We start from the raw sequence: 19,329 nt of genomic DNA, 5'->3' as shown, positions 1-19,329 counted from the left end.
TAAGAGGCAAGGGTTGAGCTTCGTGGAGTGAGGCTATCAGCCCAGGCCCAGATCTGTATATCTTGAGCTGAAGCTCATGATTCAGATTTCCCCTTCTTTTCTGTTAAGGAAATTCTTTCCTTACATGTTTTGTTTCAATAAAGTTTTGGGCTTTTTAAGGCTGGAAGGTGTAGAAGAATGTAGCAACTATATATGCACATAGTACATAAATTTTGTGGTCAACAATTTATTACACAGTAAGAAAAAATAATAAGCTTTTATACAAATTAATTACAAATTACAAATAGGAAGCTGACAAAGTATTAGCTAAGTAGTACACTCCTCGACCATGTCTCAAGCTATAATCTGATTTAGAAGTCAACTGCACAGAATAGTTAATGCAAGTACATCTCATTCATTAATAGGTATGATGCTATTTAACACCCTGCAGAAAGAAAACAGAAATTCAAGCTCATGTACAGATTATTTCAAGCATGGCTGTCATCCTGGAAATAGCTATATCCATGTACCTATATCCATCTTTCAGCACAGAGCAACCTGAGGATCACCAGATTTAGTTTAAAAAGCATTAACATTCTCATCTCAAAAGTTTTATGGCCACACTAGGACATTGCCAGGCCACCAGATTGCAGCACTCTCCACTGGAGATTGAAACAGGCTTGTCTGCCTCAATAACATTCACTTATGTTGTTTTTATGATGAGGATCTTAATTAAAGCAATTCTTCCTCTCAATACTACCAGTACAGGAAAGGCTACTACCCCTGTCTGAAAACTCCCTTTGATTTTAGTTTCCTTACACCCCAATATTTTTGGCATCTTCAAAGCATCAAGACTTTCAATGTCCTAATAAAACATCACTTTTCTTGTGATTCTTGTTTTAGCCCTCAGCATGTCTGTGAGACTGACCATACAATACCTTGTTTGCTGAGCAGGCACTTGCCCTCATGTTTCCAGTTAGTGTTCTTCCAGAACATGAAAAATCAGGTATCAGATCAGCAAAAATCTTTAGAGTGTTATGTAAAAGAAAAGAAAAAATCAAAATATAAACTTTGCTCCCTCTGATAATCTGTGGTTCTCTTAAAAACAAAAGTGATGTCAATTTGCTGGCTCTTCAGGGTTCCTTGTACAGATCTTATCCCTCTCAGATGCTGCCAGATGCTGGACATGTGGCAATCAGAGAGGAGAATGCAGTCAGAGCTGCTTTCTGGCTACATCCAAGGCACTGGAACATCAGTGACTGATCCTAACACACGATGGCCAAAGAACAGAATAGGAAACTTGGAGCAGTTCAGATTTTTCTCTGTACCAAACAACAAATAGTGGGTAAAAAAAAACAAATTAGAAAGAATGCATTTTTCATTCCTAAATCTATTGGTCCAGTTTTGTCTCTTAAGGTATGAAGAATTTTAATCACAACCTCATTCCCAGCACCTGCTCTAGACTCTCCAGGGCCTTGTCCAGAAGTCTCCAAACTCCAGAAGATGGAGAGGCAGCCCCTCTGTTCAAGGATGCCACTCTGGTCTAGTCCAAACACAGCCCAGCTATTGCTGGTCAGAGAAGCTAAGGCTGTCAGAGAGGAAGAATTCCAGTTCAACAGTATCATCAGTGGTCTCTACTGGTACATTACGCTTTTCCACAGTGGGTGAGTAATGCTGTACTTCGTGTCTCGGAGCCAACATCCTGGAAGTTCCATTGCAGGAACATGCCTCTGGTTGTGTGATGCTGTGTGAGCAAGTACAGTTTGGATGGTAAACACCTGGAGAGGAACTGGGTTGGCAATGACTAGGGATGTAGTATTCAGCTGCCTCTGGACTCGATTCTACTGAATTATGAAAAGGATAACCAGGCATGCAACATGTCTGGAGACAGTTCTTGGTTTTGAATCCAGGGTGAAGCCCTAATTTAGCAATAAGGGGCTTCCCAACATTAATCTCCTTTCTTTCATCCATTGTATCTTCTATTCCTGAATACTCATAGTGCAAGCAAACAGTGAAGATTAAATGTTCCTGTAAAAGCAGAAAGAAGGGGAGAGAAAAAGTTATACTTCCTCTCCAAATAAACACTACAGGAAACCCTTAGAGAGGCTCCAGTCTTCTGGAGAGCTAGAGTGACCTTTTTAGGAGCTAGAGACACACAATGGGCAGACCTTATTTCCTGAGGTCCTCTTTTGGTCACTACTTGTTCACTGAACAGTCTGTATTTCCAGAAGCACTTGTGTTACCTCAACTGCCAAAAGCACTGAAGAAGAGATGCCAGGCTATGTCTGGCACAGATGTTCATGACACAAAGATACAGAGAAACTTAGCAGTGCCCCATTCTGCTGAACAGAACCTTTCAAAAACCATGTGCCCAGGAGCACAGGCTGATAATACACAACACTTTCATCTCCTACTAATGACTTTGTAAGAGGCAGCTCTGCTTCAGGTCATGTTCCTCCTAAAAAGCATAGGAACACCCTCAGAGCATGCAGTAGGTGATCTACACAAAAATAACCATCTTGACCAAGTTCAGCATGGGCCTGAAAAATACAAAGGACCTTGCACACCGGTTACAGGATTGCATATGCATCAATTCCCTGCCTTTTACTTTTCAGCTGAAATTAAAGTCACTGAACTGTGTTATTATCCATTCTTTCCCTCCAAAGCACTTACTACACAAATACACAGCTGCCTCAACAGAACTGCAAAGCAACATAAATAGTGTCAATTATCTGGGCAAACTTGTAATGAGCAGTATATACTAACCCTTAGTTTTTGCAGTGAACTCAGCCTGGTGTAGAGGCAGTGTTTGGGAAGGTCCTTTGATACTAAATAGCTTCCAGTTTCCTCAGGAGTTCCTTTATTGGCCTCTTTAGGATCTACATCCAAGTCCTATTGCAAGGAAAAAAAAATTAATTGATGATCTAGAATTTGTAGATCATAAAATAGTATTTCTTTCAGTTTGAGAAGTTACAGCATTTTAGACCCATTTTATTATACAAGATGCAACTTGATACGGGTGGAGCACAAAATTTTCAACTTCAGTGGAGCAAAATCATGAGACAGCAGCAGGAAGCACTTACGAGTGGGAAGTCTGTGATGTGGGCTCTGCAAACTGTGATTTCAGGGGGCTTCTTAACTATCTGTGTATAGATTATCATGACATTGGAGAACTCCGCTGCAAACCCCAACTGAATCTGAACACCACACTGGAATTCAAGGGACATACTTTCAGGAAGCTCTGCCAATAAATAACACATTGTTACAGTCTAAATATAAATTTAGCATATGCATTTCTCTTCTTCAGTCATTTAGCAAACAAGAATTAAGTGCTTGGGATCACAAATAAACATCTGCATCTCTGAGAGAGCCTTCCTATATGACGAGTGGTCTTAGAAATGCCATCCCTGACCCTCTGCCCCAACTGTCAAAGAAATTTGAAGATGTACTCCAACAGGTTTAGGTGAAAAAGGTAAAAGCAGGTCTTAAACCCCACTGACCTGGAACTCATCTCAGTCTTATTTTATTTTTCTTGGTTGTCTGCATTGAAAACTTCTTTTCATCATGCACATTTACCATACAGTTCACCTGGCTATTTTAGGTGATGACTTTAGAATGAGATCAATGACATCTTACAAATGTCACTGCTAGACAAGCAGTACTGGGAGACTGTCCCAGAAGACAGATAACCTGTAAGTCTCCCCTCCAGTGTCTGAGTGGTCTTAAATGTACTGAATATACATGAATTCTGCATGTCACCTTGTTCATTACTATCTCATGTAGGGGTAAACCCCAACCAAAAACTTCAGACTGAACATAGTAATGAAAATGTAGCTATAGCCTTGAATTTCTTCCATTTCCATTCAGTAGTACATGTCCTCCCTTCTCCCATCATGGCAGCAGGATCATCTGAAAGCAGACTGTACTGTACCATGAGCTTTGGCCCACTGCAGGTTCCGTGCCAGGGACTCTGCAGAAGATGTGCTTTGTTGAACAGGATCAGTTAATGCCCTTTTCTCTGACAAGCTGCTGCGGATCTCCAGGGCTTGCTTGCCTTTGGTGAGGGGACACTTGCCCATATCTAAAAACAAGATGCAGAGAGGTTCTTTCAAAATCAATGCTGCTGCAATTCCAACTGAATTAACTACCTTCCTGCAATGTGTGGTTACTGTGGTTATGCTAGAGCCAAAACATCCATCAAGAGCTGCAGTTTTACAGGTACTCCTTGCTCAGCTCTTCTTTCCCTGAAGCCAAAGCTGTTCTGCAGAGCCACATGGGGTTGCATGCAGCCTGGCCAACACTGTCCCCTGTTCCTCAGAGCCAGTCCAAGCAGCATCACAGCTCTGACTGGGTAAGGTCCTAATTAGAGTGGCAAATTTCAAGAATGTGAGTAATTCCATTCGAGGAGATTATTGTAAAGAACTGGGGGCAAGGGGAGTATTTTAGGTTTAGATACAAGGGTCCAATATTGATTATTTAACAGCATCACTAATGACCCACGTGTCAGGAGAGAGAACAAAACTTGGAAAGTTTGCAGATGATTAAAAACGGAGAGGAGTGGCTGATCCCCCACAAGACTGTAGTGCTCTTAGAGGGTTCTGGACAGGCTGTGGAATTGAGCAGAGAGGAATGTCATGAAGTCCAGTAACAAGGACTGCTCCCAAGCAGGAATAATCCCTTGCAGAGGCCCATGATGGGCCCTGACTCACTGGGATGCAGATCTGCAGGGAAGGACCTCTGCAAGGAAGGACCTGCTTGGGGACCTAGTGGCCACCAAGCTGACCATGAGCCAGCACTGCACTCTTGTGGCACAGGCACAGCAAGAACCGTGGAGCCAACAGGCTACAGCCTTTTCCATGGGGGCTGTTTCCATAGAACACTTAATGGGAACATTCCTCTGGCACTGTCTGCAGAGAACCTGTGTACTCCCTGGCACCCAACACGTGGGAAATATTCCCAGCAGTACTTGTCATGCTGCCTGACAAGTCATCTTTCCCTGCACTCTTGAACAGAACACAAAGCTCTGTGACCTGCAGTTGCCACAGGCTGCTGAACCCAGGGCAGAGCTGGGCTGATGTACCTACACACACCAGTCTGACACTGCTCTGTGCTTGGAGCAGGTGTTTGCACAGAAGCAGTATGCTTTCCCTCCACACTTTTCACTTTAGTGCTTCTCCCATCAAAAATACAATCACTGAACCAGGCAAATTAACACAGTGCATTGCTCTTTTTACTGCACTTAGAGAACAAATCATTATCATTGCAATAGCACCCTGAGGCAAGTAGGATTATGTTAATTGTTTAAATGAACATGCAAACAACTGCACTGCCACAAGCAGCTGGCACCACAAGACAGAAGAGCAGTTTTGTGGATGGACAATTCAGAACTCCATGCAGAAAGATACTCAGAACAAATAAGATTCACTGAAGAGGAAAGTATAAAACTGAACACTATTAAAGAAGCTGAGCATCAGGAATGTTGTTAATATGCTGCCCAGTAGCACCTGCTGTCTGAACAAAACACAACAAGAAAGAGATTTAAGTAGTGTAACACATTCACCATGAGAGGAAAGACACTGAAGCAAAGTTGTTTTCAGTAATGCGGACTGAGGAGACTGTTAGTGCAGCAAGCTGGAGTTCACCTTCTGCAACCTCATCAAGCAGAACAGTGACCTTCTTGTCTTCTAACAAACGGTCCTTCAGGAACTTCATGAAGATTCCATTGGCCAACCCCAGCTGCTGAATTTCATAAGCTTCTGCTCCTTGGCACCTGTGAGATCATCAGCATCGGTCAAGGAAAAAACACTAAAAAACCTGTAGGATTAAGAGTAAATTTATACTGGGAATGGGGAAAGAAACCCTACAATTTGAAAACCAGTTGTGTCCAAGGCCAACCTGCTCTTCATGTTCCCTTGCAAGCAGCTGATGGAAGTTTCTCTTAAAAATGACATCACAGACTAGACCTGTTCATCAAACTGCTCATATGAGGAGCTTAAATTTATTATTGACGACTTTAGTAAAGCTCCTGACTACTTCTATTCAGCAGTTTTTGCACCTGAAAAGTGGCCAAAGTTACTGGCCCACAGCACAATTCTGAAAAAGATCAGCTATACAATCTCAGTAATTTCTGTGGCACAGAAGAATAACTTCCTTACGTTGCATATCCAAAAACTATGTTGGCCGTAACCTTCAGAGCATCCAAGATAAGAATCGTGTCATCAAATTCATTTCTGTAAACACAAGAAAGTAAAATAGTAATTTGAGAACTCATAATGGCAACAAAATCAAAACACAAAACAGAGAGAGTTCAGAACCAGTAATTTGTTTCACTCCTCCAAGTCTGTAATGAATCCTGACTTCTCAAATACAAAAGTCTGCACCATCAACACTCTGCCTGAGGGCAGTGTAGGACAGAGGCACCAGGCATTACCCAGAGAAGGGCATGCTGCAGTAACCAGTAGAGTTTGGCTGCAATCTCTGCAAAACACAATTCTGATATCCACCCATTTTAGATTATTTCAAAAATGGCATGTTTTTTAAAATTTTTATTTTCCTCAGCAAACATGGTGCTGTTACTACAAGGCTTACGTAGATGGATTTTATATTTGGACAGCAGATTGTGAAGCTGAATTGGGCCATGGGCATTTCATTAGCAGAGAAGTTTGGAGGCTCCAAAGATACTAAAGTGCCAGCAACTTTCTGTTATGAAACATTCCTCAGAGACCAACTGCCAGAAGTGCTGACTGAAGAGCTGATTTCAAGTGCAAGTTTAATTGATCATAGTAGTTTCTCAACACGGAAAGAACACAGTACTTTGTTTAGAAAAATCCCATAAATCAGTTGGTTTTTAACCTCTAAATAAAGATACAACATCCTCAGTATAGAGGCAAAATCCATGGCTCTCAGGAATTCTAAAATAAGCACTTCACTTGAGCCCTTCTGCTAAGTTAACATGCCTTTGATCACAAGGCTTTCCTTTCTCCCTGTAATGAAGAAGATTGATAATGATCCCAGGGGAAAGGGTCTTGTTTCTTCGTTAAGATGCCAAATTTTACGTTTATCTGATCAGTCTGTTTATAACTTCTAAAAAACAGCAGCAGAAAAGAAATAAATGTCATTGAAATCAGGAGGCAGGTATGTACCCATGGGAACAAAGTCTAACCACCAGGTTCACATCTCTATCCAAGGCCGGGGCCAGAAGTCTGTGGGTGAATCCTACTGATGCTAAAAGCACTCAGGTGCAGGCTGAGAATTCTCAGAACTTTGCAGTACAGGGAATTTTCAGCCTAAAGACTTCTCATCTGCAGGTGCCCAGCTTTCTGTTAAGAGCCCAGAGAGCTGAGGCAGCTCTCAGCTCCCGGGGATGCAGGAGGTACCTTTTGCGACACATATCCAGCAGGAACACGTTGAGTCCCGTCTGCTTGTCCTGCATCAGCCGCAGGATGTTCTGCACGCACAGGCAGTTTGCTGAGCGGTAGGGATTCGGGGCATCAACAGGAACCATGAAACTGTTCCCATAATTTTCGTAGCCATGGCCAGCATAGTATAACAAACCTGAGTTCAAAACAGGTGTGATAGTGAGCAGGGCATCAGAGGCTTCTGTCCATTTCAGCGGGTCAAAACCATCATGCACAGCACTGACTGTGGGCCAGGGAGTTCACTGAAGCCTCTCCAAGCCACAGTACCATCAACTCCACAATACACCAACACAATAAATTAAAAGCAGCACAAAAATCACACATGCAATAGAATCAGTTAGATATTTGCATAAACACACCAAGTTAAATACTCTTAAAATGCTCGAATAGCTATGACCTTTAGCAGAGACAGCCTGTTATGTGTGATGTGTAATTCACAGATAGGAACAAGAAAATGTGCCAACTGTAAAAGATATTCTCCACATGTGCAGTTACAAAGCTCTGAGCAGCACTAAGTCTGCAGCTTATAGACAGAAAAAAAAAAATGCTGAAGACTTTGGTAGGACTCCAGAGCACATCCCCATTACCGTCTACCAACAGCTCATGTTCTGTTGATTGCAGCTATATCTCCTAGTTACAGACTCATGACTCCTCTGGGTCTACTAAACAAACTCTTTGCATGCTTACTTACCCAGAAATTATTATCTTGCCATCATGTCCCTCATGTGTCACTGCACAACAGTCTACAACATTTTAAGATTTAGAATCTTCAACAAAACAAGCAAGTTTTTCTCAACCCTGAGAAAGGGAACTGCAAGCTAGGACTTACATATTCCTTATATGAATAAACATGTCCAATATTAAAGTAATTTAAATTTGCATGAAGATTAGATGATCTTAGAATCAATAATCTTACTACCATAAAATGCAGTTACCAGAGGCTTGTATGATTTAATTGAATTTTCCTATTGCTTATTCCCAGTGCTGGTTTTCCTTAATGATGCAAATTCCATCTTCTAAAAAGAATTTTTATTTACCTAGTCAAAGCAGTCTGTGGGTCAGATCTGCAATTAGAATATAGTGCTCAGCTGAATAAAAGTCAACAGAAATCTGACAATTTATGCTGGCTGGAGATACCATATTCTTATGTTGTTATTCTTACTAACATTTGCTGAAAAATTTAAGTCACTACAGCACTGGCAGATTCAGATAAAACCCAAAATAAGCCTCACCCTAACCTACTAGCTCATGGAGGTGGGCATGCTAGATGTTTTCACCTTTTCAGTACGCATAGTTACAAAAAGGAAAATATGAGGGCTACCTGAGCCTGGCGAGCTTCAAGAGAGCTAAAAATGGTATAAAGTGCAAATGCATAACCTTGTGTCTAGGCCCTAGGTTAAAAAGAAAGTCTTCATGTGATTTCCAGAGCTCGGATCTGGACTTAAATCAGGGTTATATTTGAGATTCTATGTATCTGAGCACATATTCTGTAAGTAATTGGACTGACTGACTACATTCCTTTTCTATCCTTGGCAGATGACTGTGCTATGTGCCAAGTACCTGCAGCAGTTAATACGCTGAGCTCAAGATCAGAAATAAATCTGCACATACCTGGGGTAAGTGGAGTAAACATATTTGGAGGGCCTCAACAGAGACTCACACACAACAATTTTAAGTAGGCTCAAGTTCCTCAGAGACGTCAGCATTTAACTGATATCTGCCTCCCTCCCTCTCTCAGTCCCTCTCATTTAAAAAGAAAGCAGCCTAAATATTTTTAGCCTTTCAAACACACGGGTCTGTGCTTTTACCCTGTGTGGAATACAATGTTAATTGCAACCTACATTTAGAACAGCACAGACTAAGACAGCAGTGGAGACAATCATCATCACTTTGTTTACTACTCCTGCTCTTAAGGACCAGCATCTGAAATGCCACTTTCCTGGCAGTAAGCCAGAATTACACAACCTAGTAAGCATCAGGTTTATATGTAGCAGGGACTAAACAGCAGTAGTCATTATGCCTCTTCTAGTTGAAGCTATGCCCACTAGAAAAGGCAATAAATCGTTACCTATTTGTGCACTGACAGCATCTTTTATAGGCTTTAAGTCATTCATAGCCACTATGCAGAAAGAACAAAGTAATAATTTAAACAGAAGTAGGTATTGCCAAACACCACCGAAAACTGTTCTGCTTACCTTTTGTATCAACTGGCTGGAAAAGTACAACTGCAAAAATATGCCATGTAAGAGCTTTCATATGGTGCTGCTGAGAAATTAATTAAAGCCTTTCAGTACTTTATTTGCTACATTCATGTCCACAGTTAGGGGGAAGAATGGAGAAGGTGCAGAAATCTCAAAGCTCACCCAAATAGATAAGCCCATCTATTTCCCAGGGAATAATAAAAGCAAACTGCTCTCAAAAGCCTCGTGTTCCTGCCAGACCAAGGCTTCGTGTCAGGCAGGTTTTGGCTCAGATATAAATGCCCAAATGTCAGAGCAGGCAGTTCTGCACAGAGAGAGCATCAGGTAACACATCCGTAAAAAAAGTCATGCTAATAAATAAGCTGACCTTGTGTTCCAAAAAGGGATCAAATAATGTTTTCTCAAATGGATTTTTACTACAGGAATTCTACAATCCAATAGGGACCTGGGAAAACATTTTGCTCACTGTCCTAAATAATTTCAGGAGTTTTCTAAACAATCTTAGCAAATACAATCTTAGAAAAATGACAAAATAATGGCAGTAGCAGAAAACATAGGAACTTTTCTTACACTCCAAACCAGATAACTCTTGGCCTTTTCCATGTAAGGCTTTTGCTCCATGCATCAATTCCATCATGCTCTCCCCCACTTCTGTCTTGTGCTTTGCACCCCAAAATCAAATCTAAGCAAGCAAAGTACTATATCAATACTATCAAACAAAATAAAAGCCTGCACTGCAGTTTTAGGCATGGTTAAAGAATGAAGTTCAAACATCTAATCTGTTGTAAAAGTAAAGGAACAATAACATTTTAACCAAAGTCAGGGGATATGCTGGTGGGTTCCTTTAACTTATTCCTCCCATTCTACTTACATCATATTTACCCTGAAGGTTGTTTAGCCAAGGCAAATACCAGATGTTTGCTACTTGATACATACAAAATGGACCTAGTTCAGAAGGGATTTACGTGAACTTACCATAAACTCCTTCGTCCAGGAGAAGTAAAAATTCATCCACTGCATTTCGCATCTCAGACTCAGTAAGATCCAGCAAAGAGACAACTTTGAAATCCAGCTGCCTTAGCAAACTGGTCAATTCATAGACATCTACCATTGGAGCCTTGAGCTGGGGATGATTCCAGTAGCTCATGTTTCCTATTAACAGAGCCACCTTGTCTGTGGCTGCCAAGACACACAGAGAAAAAAAAAAAAAACATGTCACATTTTTATATTCCATGGATTCAACACCTTTAAATTTAAAGTTTTCCAAAGTGAAAAAGGTATCAATCTCACTTCAGGCACAATATTTTATCTGATTTTACAAGTCATCCCACATCAACAACGCAGCTCAACTCTCTTTTCAGCCTGAAGGAAAAAACTCACCTGCATGAGAGGGGAACACTTACACTCCCCCTCACACTAATGAACCTGAAAGAGCTATAAAGTTCTGACAGAGGCCAACAGCCTTTCCATCTGGTTAAGTATCAGGACAACATGCCTGACCACTCAAGTCTGCAGTGCAAATTTAAGAATTTTAAAAACCCAACAACTATTCTTCATATCACGTGTGCTATCCATCTCTTTATGAGCTTCAGCTCAGCATCAAAGCACCCACAGGATGGAACGGGGAGAGCTGCAAGGACAGCATTTCCTTAGCAGACAGGATAGCAGTGCTTTCTATCACATCATCCCAATACCACGGGCTCCAAGTGTTCAAAGGAATGGAGTAACACAGTGGCCAAGGCCTGGCACAGGAATCTGAAGCAGTAAACTGAAACAGATGAGAAGCTGCAAATGCTTCACAGGGTCACTTAAAACACTGGTGCTCTCGGCAGAGTTTACTCCTGAAAGGGCAAACAAGCATTCTAAAAGGACTACACAAATATCCACAGATCTCCTTCCCTAGAGCTCTCTGTTTGCCCCATGGGTCTTGCATTGGCAGTGTCAGTAGCAGCAATACTGAGGAGTAGCAAAATCTACATCCTAGATGTCAAATGCATACAGTCATTTCAGTACAAAACTACTTACCCACAGGTCTGGGACTTGATTCTTCTTCTGGGTCTGTTTGAAATAGAAGAAAAGAGCAGTGTGTCAGTGACTACAGAAAATGAACTGCATCTTCCCCACAGCCACAGTGTAGTAGCACTGCTTTCTCTAATACTTTGCTAGTTTAATGCAAGAAAAAGCCCTCTTTTGTTTTGGTGGGGTTTGGGGGTGTTTCATTGATACTGTCATTTTTGTTTAGATTATTTCCTTCACCCTCTTCCAGCAAGCAATCCTGATGGGATGTGAATAGCTAATTCTATAGATTAAGAAAGAATAGATGCTGAATCTCATAAACTGCACATTGGCATTTTCAGTGACATCTGACCAGTTCATCCTCTCCAAACAAAATGCAACATGCAAGGTAGGAGATGCTTAGCAGGGATTCCCATCCGAATGTGAAAATTATTTTATTCTGTACTTCACAGAGGGGTGGCAAAGCCACTGCTGTGCCAAGAGAAACAGTAAGCAGTGTGCCAAAGTGGCTCACCTGGATAACATGGCACAGTACAACAGAGAAGCCCTTCAGTGGTTGAAACTGAGGCTGGGCAAACATAAACGTATTTGATATCTAACCCAGGAAACCATCTTTGGGAGTTGAGGTTTTGGGAAAACTGTATCAGGATAATCCCCTCTGGAGCTATACTTCTACAATAACCACCTAACAGGCTCCAAATCACATTGGCTGACTCCAACATGACTGGAAGAAATATGCCACTCAATATATGATGAGTGATAGCCAGACACCTTACATCTTTTTCACCTTTATTATCTGAGAAAGCAGCAATGTGCTAAAACTGAGAGTCCCAAGAAACCCCAGACAAGAAAGAGAATTCCCTTTGTATCCATGTAAGTATATGTGCAGCCTTGGGTTATTTTACAAACAGCAGCCCTATGATTCTCTATATGCTTCAAGTTAAATCTCTTGGAACTAGAAAACTGTGCTGCTCTTAAGGTGATACCAGCTCCTATTCAATTCTCAGTTACAGGTACATCCAAATACTGTAAAGTTCATACTGCAACCCAGCAAGCCTTCGGTGATTTGTAACATAAAATGAAGATGCCAAGTCATAGTTTTTCAAAACTTATCACTTACCTGATTCCTGAAGATCACTTAAATCTTCTGTGAAGGAAAACACCAATAAAATAATAGTTTAAACAAGAAGCAGACCCCCCCCCCCATTTTATTAGTAAAAACGTAAGTGCCATGCCATTATTAAACAAAGCTGAACACAGAAAACAAACTACATTTCTAAAATACTTTTGACTTTGCATTTGTGCAAATCAAACCTTTTGTGTTTATTCCACACAGAGAAGAGAAAATCCTATAGCAATACATTAAGCTGTGCTAGACAGTACAGTAGGTGTAAAAACAAAGAGGAGGACAGTTAGGACACCTTAATCCCACAGGCATGCAAGTAGGTTGATGGAAAAAGGAACAAGGATCAGAATCATCCTACTGAAGAACAGATGCTTGAAGGGCTGCTGAAAAAGCAACATCCTGAGAAAAAAATCTGATTTTGGGAAGCCATGTGTATTCAGAAATACTTCAGACACAATCTTCAAACATCCTAGGCTACCAGGGATTTCACCTCTTTACTGTGAGACCACGGGAAAGCAGGGAAAAGAAAACGCACATCTCTGAAGCACCAGTGCTCTCTGGGGGCAGCCTCGCACCCAATCCCCTGTGCTGCAGATACTGCAGACTCTGAGATGCTCAGCAGTCAAGGGAGGGATGGTACCAGCAGTAAGGGTCACGATACACTTCTCCTCCCTGTTGCAACAGTGCAAAGGAGAATAGAAATCATCCTAAGGAAGCTGCTAGAAACACTTCTGCAGAAATGGAGCTGGCATTGGAACTAGTTCTAGCCTGCTCTCTAAGATCACCCAGGTTCCTGAATATCTCCAGATTTTCTTGCTAGGATGTTGCCTCCTGAGCCCCACCAAAGAAATCTCCAGATCACTTGAATACCACAAAAGAAGGAAGTAGCCTGTTTTTTCTCCTGTGTGATCTAGGTCATGGTGTCCAGGCAAAGAAGAGAGAAGCACATGCAGAAGGACTGTTGCATCATCCATCAGTGTTTTAAACCCAGGTTTGCCTGAAAACCCACACATGCCTTTCAGCAACACACTCAACAACCTGTCACTCCCATCACCGATTTTTAAAACTGATTCACAATTAGAGGTTTACATTACCTTCTGTGCACTCCACTGCCATAGCTTTCCTTCCTTGTGATTTAAGGAGGGGAAAAAATTGGAAGATGAGCTCTCAGTTATGAGAGATAGCACACAAGGCGGAAGACAAAGGGCATTGTCAAGCTGCTGTGCAATGTGGCTCACTTTACAGCAGTGTAAATTTGCAGTGGCCATAACACTGTACAGTAATGATTCCTGAAACTCAGGAGTACTAAACTAGGGTATTTCTTAGGTTAGGAAGTCCTCTTCAGTTCACTGCAAATACACAGGCACTGAAAAGTGTTCATTCATTCTACTTGAAATGAACACTCTCACCTCTCCTGATTGCTGAAGGACTCCATGTAACAGAGTTCATGTCCCCAGCAAGGGTTAAAGTGGTTTTTAGTTGCCAAAAAGCATAAATCAGCTAGCAATCTGCTAACAAGCCACATACATGCTGCCAGGGCCAAAAAGGGACAGCAATTCTGTGCTGGTTACCATAAAACCCCAAAACTCTAAAATGCCATTTCCTGGATGCAAGCACAAGTGTTTTAACTAATGGATAAACTAAAATTATAGAAGGCATGTGCTTGTCTTAATACTGAAAGTTTCAAAAATAAATTTTAGTGATGTGGGAGAAATGGACAAAGGAGCTGACCTGTATGAAATAGAAGAACTCCTTACCTATAATGACTTCTACTTTCTTGCTGTCTTCGTCCTCCCGGTCGTTGAATACATGACACCAGTATGTTCCTTGATGTTCCACATCCACGTAAGTTACCTATGGAAGCATCATCACAACCATCCCAACAGACTTCCAAAAAATACCTGCATCAGGTATTTAAGCCTTGCATCTAAGCCCCACAGGCAAAAAAAGAGTAAAAAAACTAAAAGCAGCACTTCATCAGAAGTTACCAAGGTTCTGGAGAAATTATTTTCTTCAAGGGAACTTTCTGTGGTAAGCTCAAGGTGGTTAACATTACTCCCAAGCGTGACCCATTGCAGTAACTTACTGTGTAGACATTTTTGCTCCCATTTGCCAAAGGAAATCCATTTCTGAACCATTGGTAATGAGGAATTGGGTTTCCAACAGCTCCACATTGCAGTACCAAAGCATCCCCCACTGTCAGTTTTTGTGGCTGAGGCTGATTACAAATGCACAACTTGTTTTCAGGCAAACCTGTTAAGAGTCCTTAAAAAAGGAAAAGGAAGTAACAAGAAAAGGAAGTGTGAGACAACCTAAGCACAGCAACAGGGGCCCAAGAGCCTTGAGGAAGCAGGAAGGCACTTTCAGAAGGTGTTTTTGCCACTCACCGTGAGGCGGATCCTGAAGCTCACAAACTTCAAGGCGTGCCCACCGACTGAACATGAAAGAAGATTCACTGTTCACTCGGCAGATGTAAAAGCCAGAATCCTTTACACTCACTGGACTCAAAACCAGTTCTGGAGAATTACCATGGGGAACCTGCATCACAAGTGAACCAAACATACTTCAATTTTGATTGGTTTAATCTCAAGCAGGGTCAAGCATTATAATATTTATTTCCAAGTCCTTAACACCATCCTCAACTCCTTCACTTACTTGAAACTTACTGGTAGGCTGAGACAACTGAACTTACAGCTTACTTTCTGCCCCATTCCACATTCACAGCCCCCAGGAATGAAGTGGTGTGAACACAAGAAATCACAGTTTTGTTTTACCACGTTTGTAGGATCATCCAGTATTTCTCAAACTTTATGAGTTTTATGAGTATATACAGCAATCTTCTCTCATTGTGAATAAGAGTCTTAAAAAAAGGACAATCCAAAATCATCATGTTTTATTTTCACTATCTAAAAACGCTCCATTCTCCATGAACTCTTACCTCTCTTTCCTGCTTGAACCACTGGTATTGCACAAATGGGTGTCCTGTTGCCCAGCAGCACAACTTGACGACCTGACCAGAGAGCACTGCTTGAGAGTCTGGCTGTACAATGATCTTTACACCTTTAAGACAGAATTTACACATAGGAAAGTTATGAAGAAATACAAGCTCTATAATTTATATTTGCATTTAAATTGCCCTTGGAGCACAGAACATTTCTGTCATTAAATGTACTTGAAAATAATTTGTACTATGTATGCACACAGTTCCAATTGGTTATATTACTTTAGGACATTTAAAATTGTCTTCCACTACACAAAATCCATGCTCACATTGATCAGTACTAGACGGAGCTCATAAAAGATTTAAAGTATATCATTCATGTATTTTAATTTAAAAGGAAATAATATGTCTCATGGTATCACAGATCCCTTTTTGGAAAGATATTCTCAGTTTTAAATGTTTGCTCACTCCCAACAATTTCTTTGAGCTGTTCAGATTAAGGCCCAGCCTGAGGGAATCAAAGCAGTCAGAGTTTAAGTCCAACAGAGCACATTTTCCTGCTATTCCTTATGCACTCTTACGAGCTGAATCTTTGGTTTCAGCTTTATGCCTCTGCAGAACACAGGGCTGGGGTTTTCTACAAGGTCAAATTTTCTACTTCAAAGCTTAACTGCCAGGAGAGCAACTCTGACACCACTCCGATATGATGCAGTTATTTTCTCAACCTAAACCATTCCAGATCTTGCTACAGGAGGGTCCCAAAACCAAATCCACTGGTATAGCCAAGATCATCAGAAGAAGGAGAACAGAAAGTTTAAGAATCATGATTTGAAGCATTCTTTGCTCTGGATGGTACAACCAGACCAGAACCCACAGAGACACCAGCCTGAAACAGAGAGCCCATGGTGTTTGGAAATCACATAGCCTTGCCTGGCAGGACAGTGGTTCTATCAGCTGCCTCCACACACAGGATTTCTCTGAAAGGGTGGAACACATCGACAGCTACTCCAAGAAAGCTGCAGCACTTGGAAATTCCCTGCCTTCCTTACTCCAAAATCACTTCCTTCTACACCTAGCACTGGAGATCACTACCTCAGTTCCTCATTTAACACTTCCTCTGCTGCTTTCTGCAGTTAAACTGTGTTAAGTAGTTTTTGAGCATTACAATCCTCTAACATTAACCAACAGAAAAAGCAATTATACTATTTCAGTTTAAAGGGCAGAAAAATTAAGAAGGCTTGCTCTTTACAAAACTTCCACTTTTTTTTTTTTAATTTCCCCTGATTTGCATCACAAACAGCTCTTAAGAACACAGATCAGAAAAATCCATTGGAAAGTAAGCATTTTGCACTCATCAGAAGCATTCCAAACAAGTTCTAAGAAATCTGATCCATAATTTCTTCACAGTTTCATTTCTTTTCCTGTGTAGTGTTTATTCAGCACTACACAGTCACTTCCTGTATGTACCATGGAATTTAATGGTTCAAAAAGAAAAACCTTCCAGCTTAATTTTGTGATTGATTACAAAGACACATAAATACTTCTTCCATTTTCCTTGGAAAATGCTGAGCATAAGTGTTACCTTTGAATATGGCAAAGTGACATCTATGGTTACCAGACTTTGAAACCATGCAAATTCAGTGTTCATAATCTTACCTACAATCCAATTGTTATATCTTTAGCTGACGCCCTGAGAAACACTTAATGGAACAGCGAAAAGCATTGCTACAATACACTTGAAAAATCCCAAGATTGTCCTAACAATGGTTCTCAGCCCATGGCTTCTTTTCACACACTGTCCAAAGAACAGGACAGCCATCAGCATGGTGAGGAGCTTGCAGGACTCATTTCCACTTCCCATTCAAAGAGAAGATTTTTCATTTCCCGGAAGGTTGAATTTCACCCCATCCTGAAGAAGAAGGACCTAAGAGAGGGCTCTGGTTCTGTAGTACAGCAAGTAGCGCTTGATCTACATGGTCCTACTTGTGTATCTCCTTGTGCTGCCCCCACTTCCTAGACTTTGTGAACAACCACACTGAATCACAGAATATTCTGAGCTGCAAGGGATCCATAAGGATGATCAAATCCACGTGTTAGTAGGAAATAATCCAGTTCTATCCTAAATTAATTTGTCCAGTCAGGAAGCTGGACCAAATCCAGCATGTACTGGAACTGCCCTAACTGGACCCTTCCCCTTCACTTGGGATAAGTGACTGACACCTCCAGCCCCCAGTGCTGGCAGCACTACCTGTCTGTCCATCTCAGGTCCATAAGCATCTCCCAGAGGCACAGGGAGACCAAACCCCAGTCAGCAGACTAAATGGCAACACCCAGCCAAGTCCAAGTCTGCAACAACACTGCGCGAACGCTTGGCTCACATTTAACCTCAGAATCAGATCAGCCAATAACCTTGGTAATCATCTGGATCCCAGCTACCAGAATCCAAGCACTAAAGATGTTTTTGGTTACTGTAGAGTGCTACCTTGAGTGTTGCCAGTCTAAAATCCAGGTCTGCAGTGAAAGCACAGCCCAGAACTGACCTGAATGGCTGAGACACCGGAGAGCCTCTGTGTGCTCCAGGGCCTGCAAGGACTCCGCCAGTTCCATCACAGTGCAGCCCCGATCCCCCAGCAGCTTCAGGAGACTCCAGCTGGGACTGCCTTCTGGCTCCAGCACCTGCAGAGAGCACTGCTCCAAGTCCAGAGGGCTATGGAATAATGTGAGAAAGACACAGCACACACCTTCTCAATACCTTTTTCTCAGAAAGGACCTGGGTAAACAATCACGTCTAGATAAATAAAAAAGATTTTTGAAACTAGAGATGGGAAATTCCTAGCTGATTTGGACATATTTGCAGCATTTCCTTCAAGTTTCAGGAGTTCAGAGGTTATTCAGTGACACCTCCACAGACAGAAACTGGTATTAGTGAGCTGGATGGTAAAAGAGATGCATATACCCCACAATTCTCAGCAAATGTATTAAGAAACCTTCTATTTTTCACTTTTAAAGTGTCAGCAGAAAAAGTAGTACAGCACCTTTCATTTCCATGAGCCTAATTCAGAAGCCGTAGAGAGTGAGTCAGACTCTTAACTTCAAAGTACAGGAAGACTGATTTTAAAGTTGTTGTAAACAAGTGACTGCTGGAGCGCAGCCTAACACACCTACTGTGCAGTACAGTTAACTGTGTCTGAACTTCATAGATTCAACTTTGGTGTCGTTGTCATCACGCACTTTCAATCACAGCGGCTTCAATCAACACAAATAAAGAAATAATGACAGCTACCTAAAGAGAATACAAGGTTACGTATTTCCACTAAAAAGATTCATCGTTTCCTTCCTTAAATCACAGTGCCGCGCAAACCTGGGAGTGAGATACTTCAGTATGTGGTGATACCTTCACTTATCAAGTGGACTTCAGTGTTTTACGGGATTAGAGAGATAAACACGCAGCGCTGAGCCGCGCCCCGCCGCCGCCGCCGCCCGCGCTCACCTCAGCCTCACCGTGCCACGGCTCCCCGCTCGCTGCGCCAGCTCACGCCAGCCCTTGCCGGGAGCCGCGCGGTCCAGCAGCTCGCTGAGCCTACGGAGCAGCGGCCCGGCAAGGCGGCTGAGGGGCAGCGGCCCCGCCGCGCCGCGCTCCATGGCTGC

At 41.9% G+C, this 19,329-nt stretch overlaps 1 protein-coding gene across 2 annotated transcripts; it reads right to left on the bottom strand.

Moving 5' to 3' along the window:
• Nucleotides 1-206: 206 nt before the first annotated feature.
• Nucleotides 207-19,329, bottom strand: MALT1 (MALT1 paracaspase). Of its 2 annotated transcripts, XM_030237122.2 has the most exons (17): nucleotides 19,172-19,329; nucleotides 18,222-18,388; nucleotides 15,679-15,800; nucleotides 15,128-15,278; nucleotides 14,827-15,005; nucleotides 14,498-14,594; nucleotides 13,835-13,867; nucleotides 12,735-12,761; nucleotides 11,624-11,656; nucleotides 10,574-10,777; nucleotides 7,356-7,533; nucleotides 6,135-6,209; nucleotides 5,622-5,749; nucleotides 3,911-4,060; nucleotides 3,063-3,220; nucleotides 2,746-2,871; nucleotides 207-2,007 (listed from the first exon to the last, which is right to left on the bottom strand). In XM_030237122.2, the coding sequence occupies exons 1-17, from the start codon at nucleotides 19,321-19,323 to the stop codon at nucleotides 1,543-1,545; spliced, it is 2,445 nt and encodes an 814-aa protein (XP_030092982.2). In that variant the 5' UTR covers nucleotides 19,324-19,329; the 3' UTR covers nucleotides 207-1,542. The 2 variants fall into 2 exon arrangements, with proteins under 2 accessions (XP_030092982.2, XP_050842986.1); XM_050987029.1 differs by lacking the exon at nucleotides 13,835-13,867.

The sequence above is a fragment of the Serinus canaria genome, chromosome Z, assembly GCF_022539315.1.
Source record: "Serinus canaria isolate serCan28SL12 chromosome Z, serCan2020, whole genome shotgun sequence".
Taxonomy (NCBI): domain Eukaryota; kingdom Metazoa; phylum Chordata; class Aves; order Passeriformes; family Fringillidae; genus Serinus; species Serinus canaria.
This window is presented reverse-complemented; position numbering and strand designations above follow the sequence as displayed.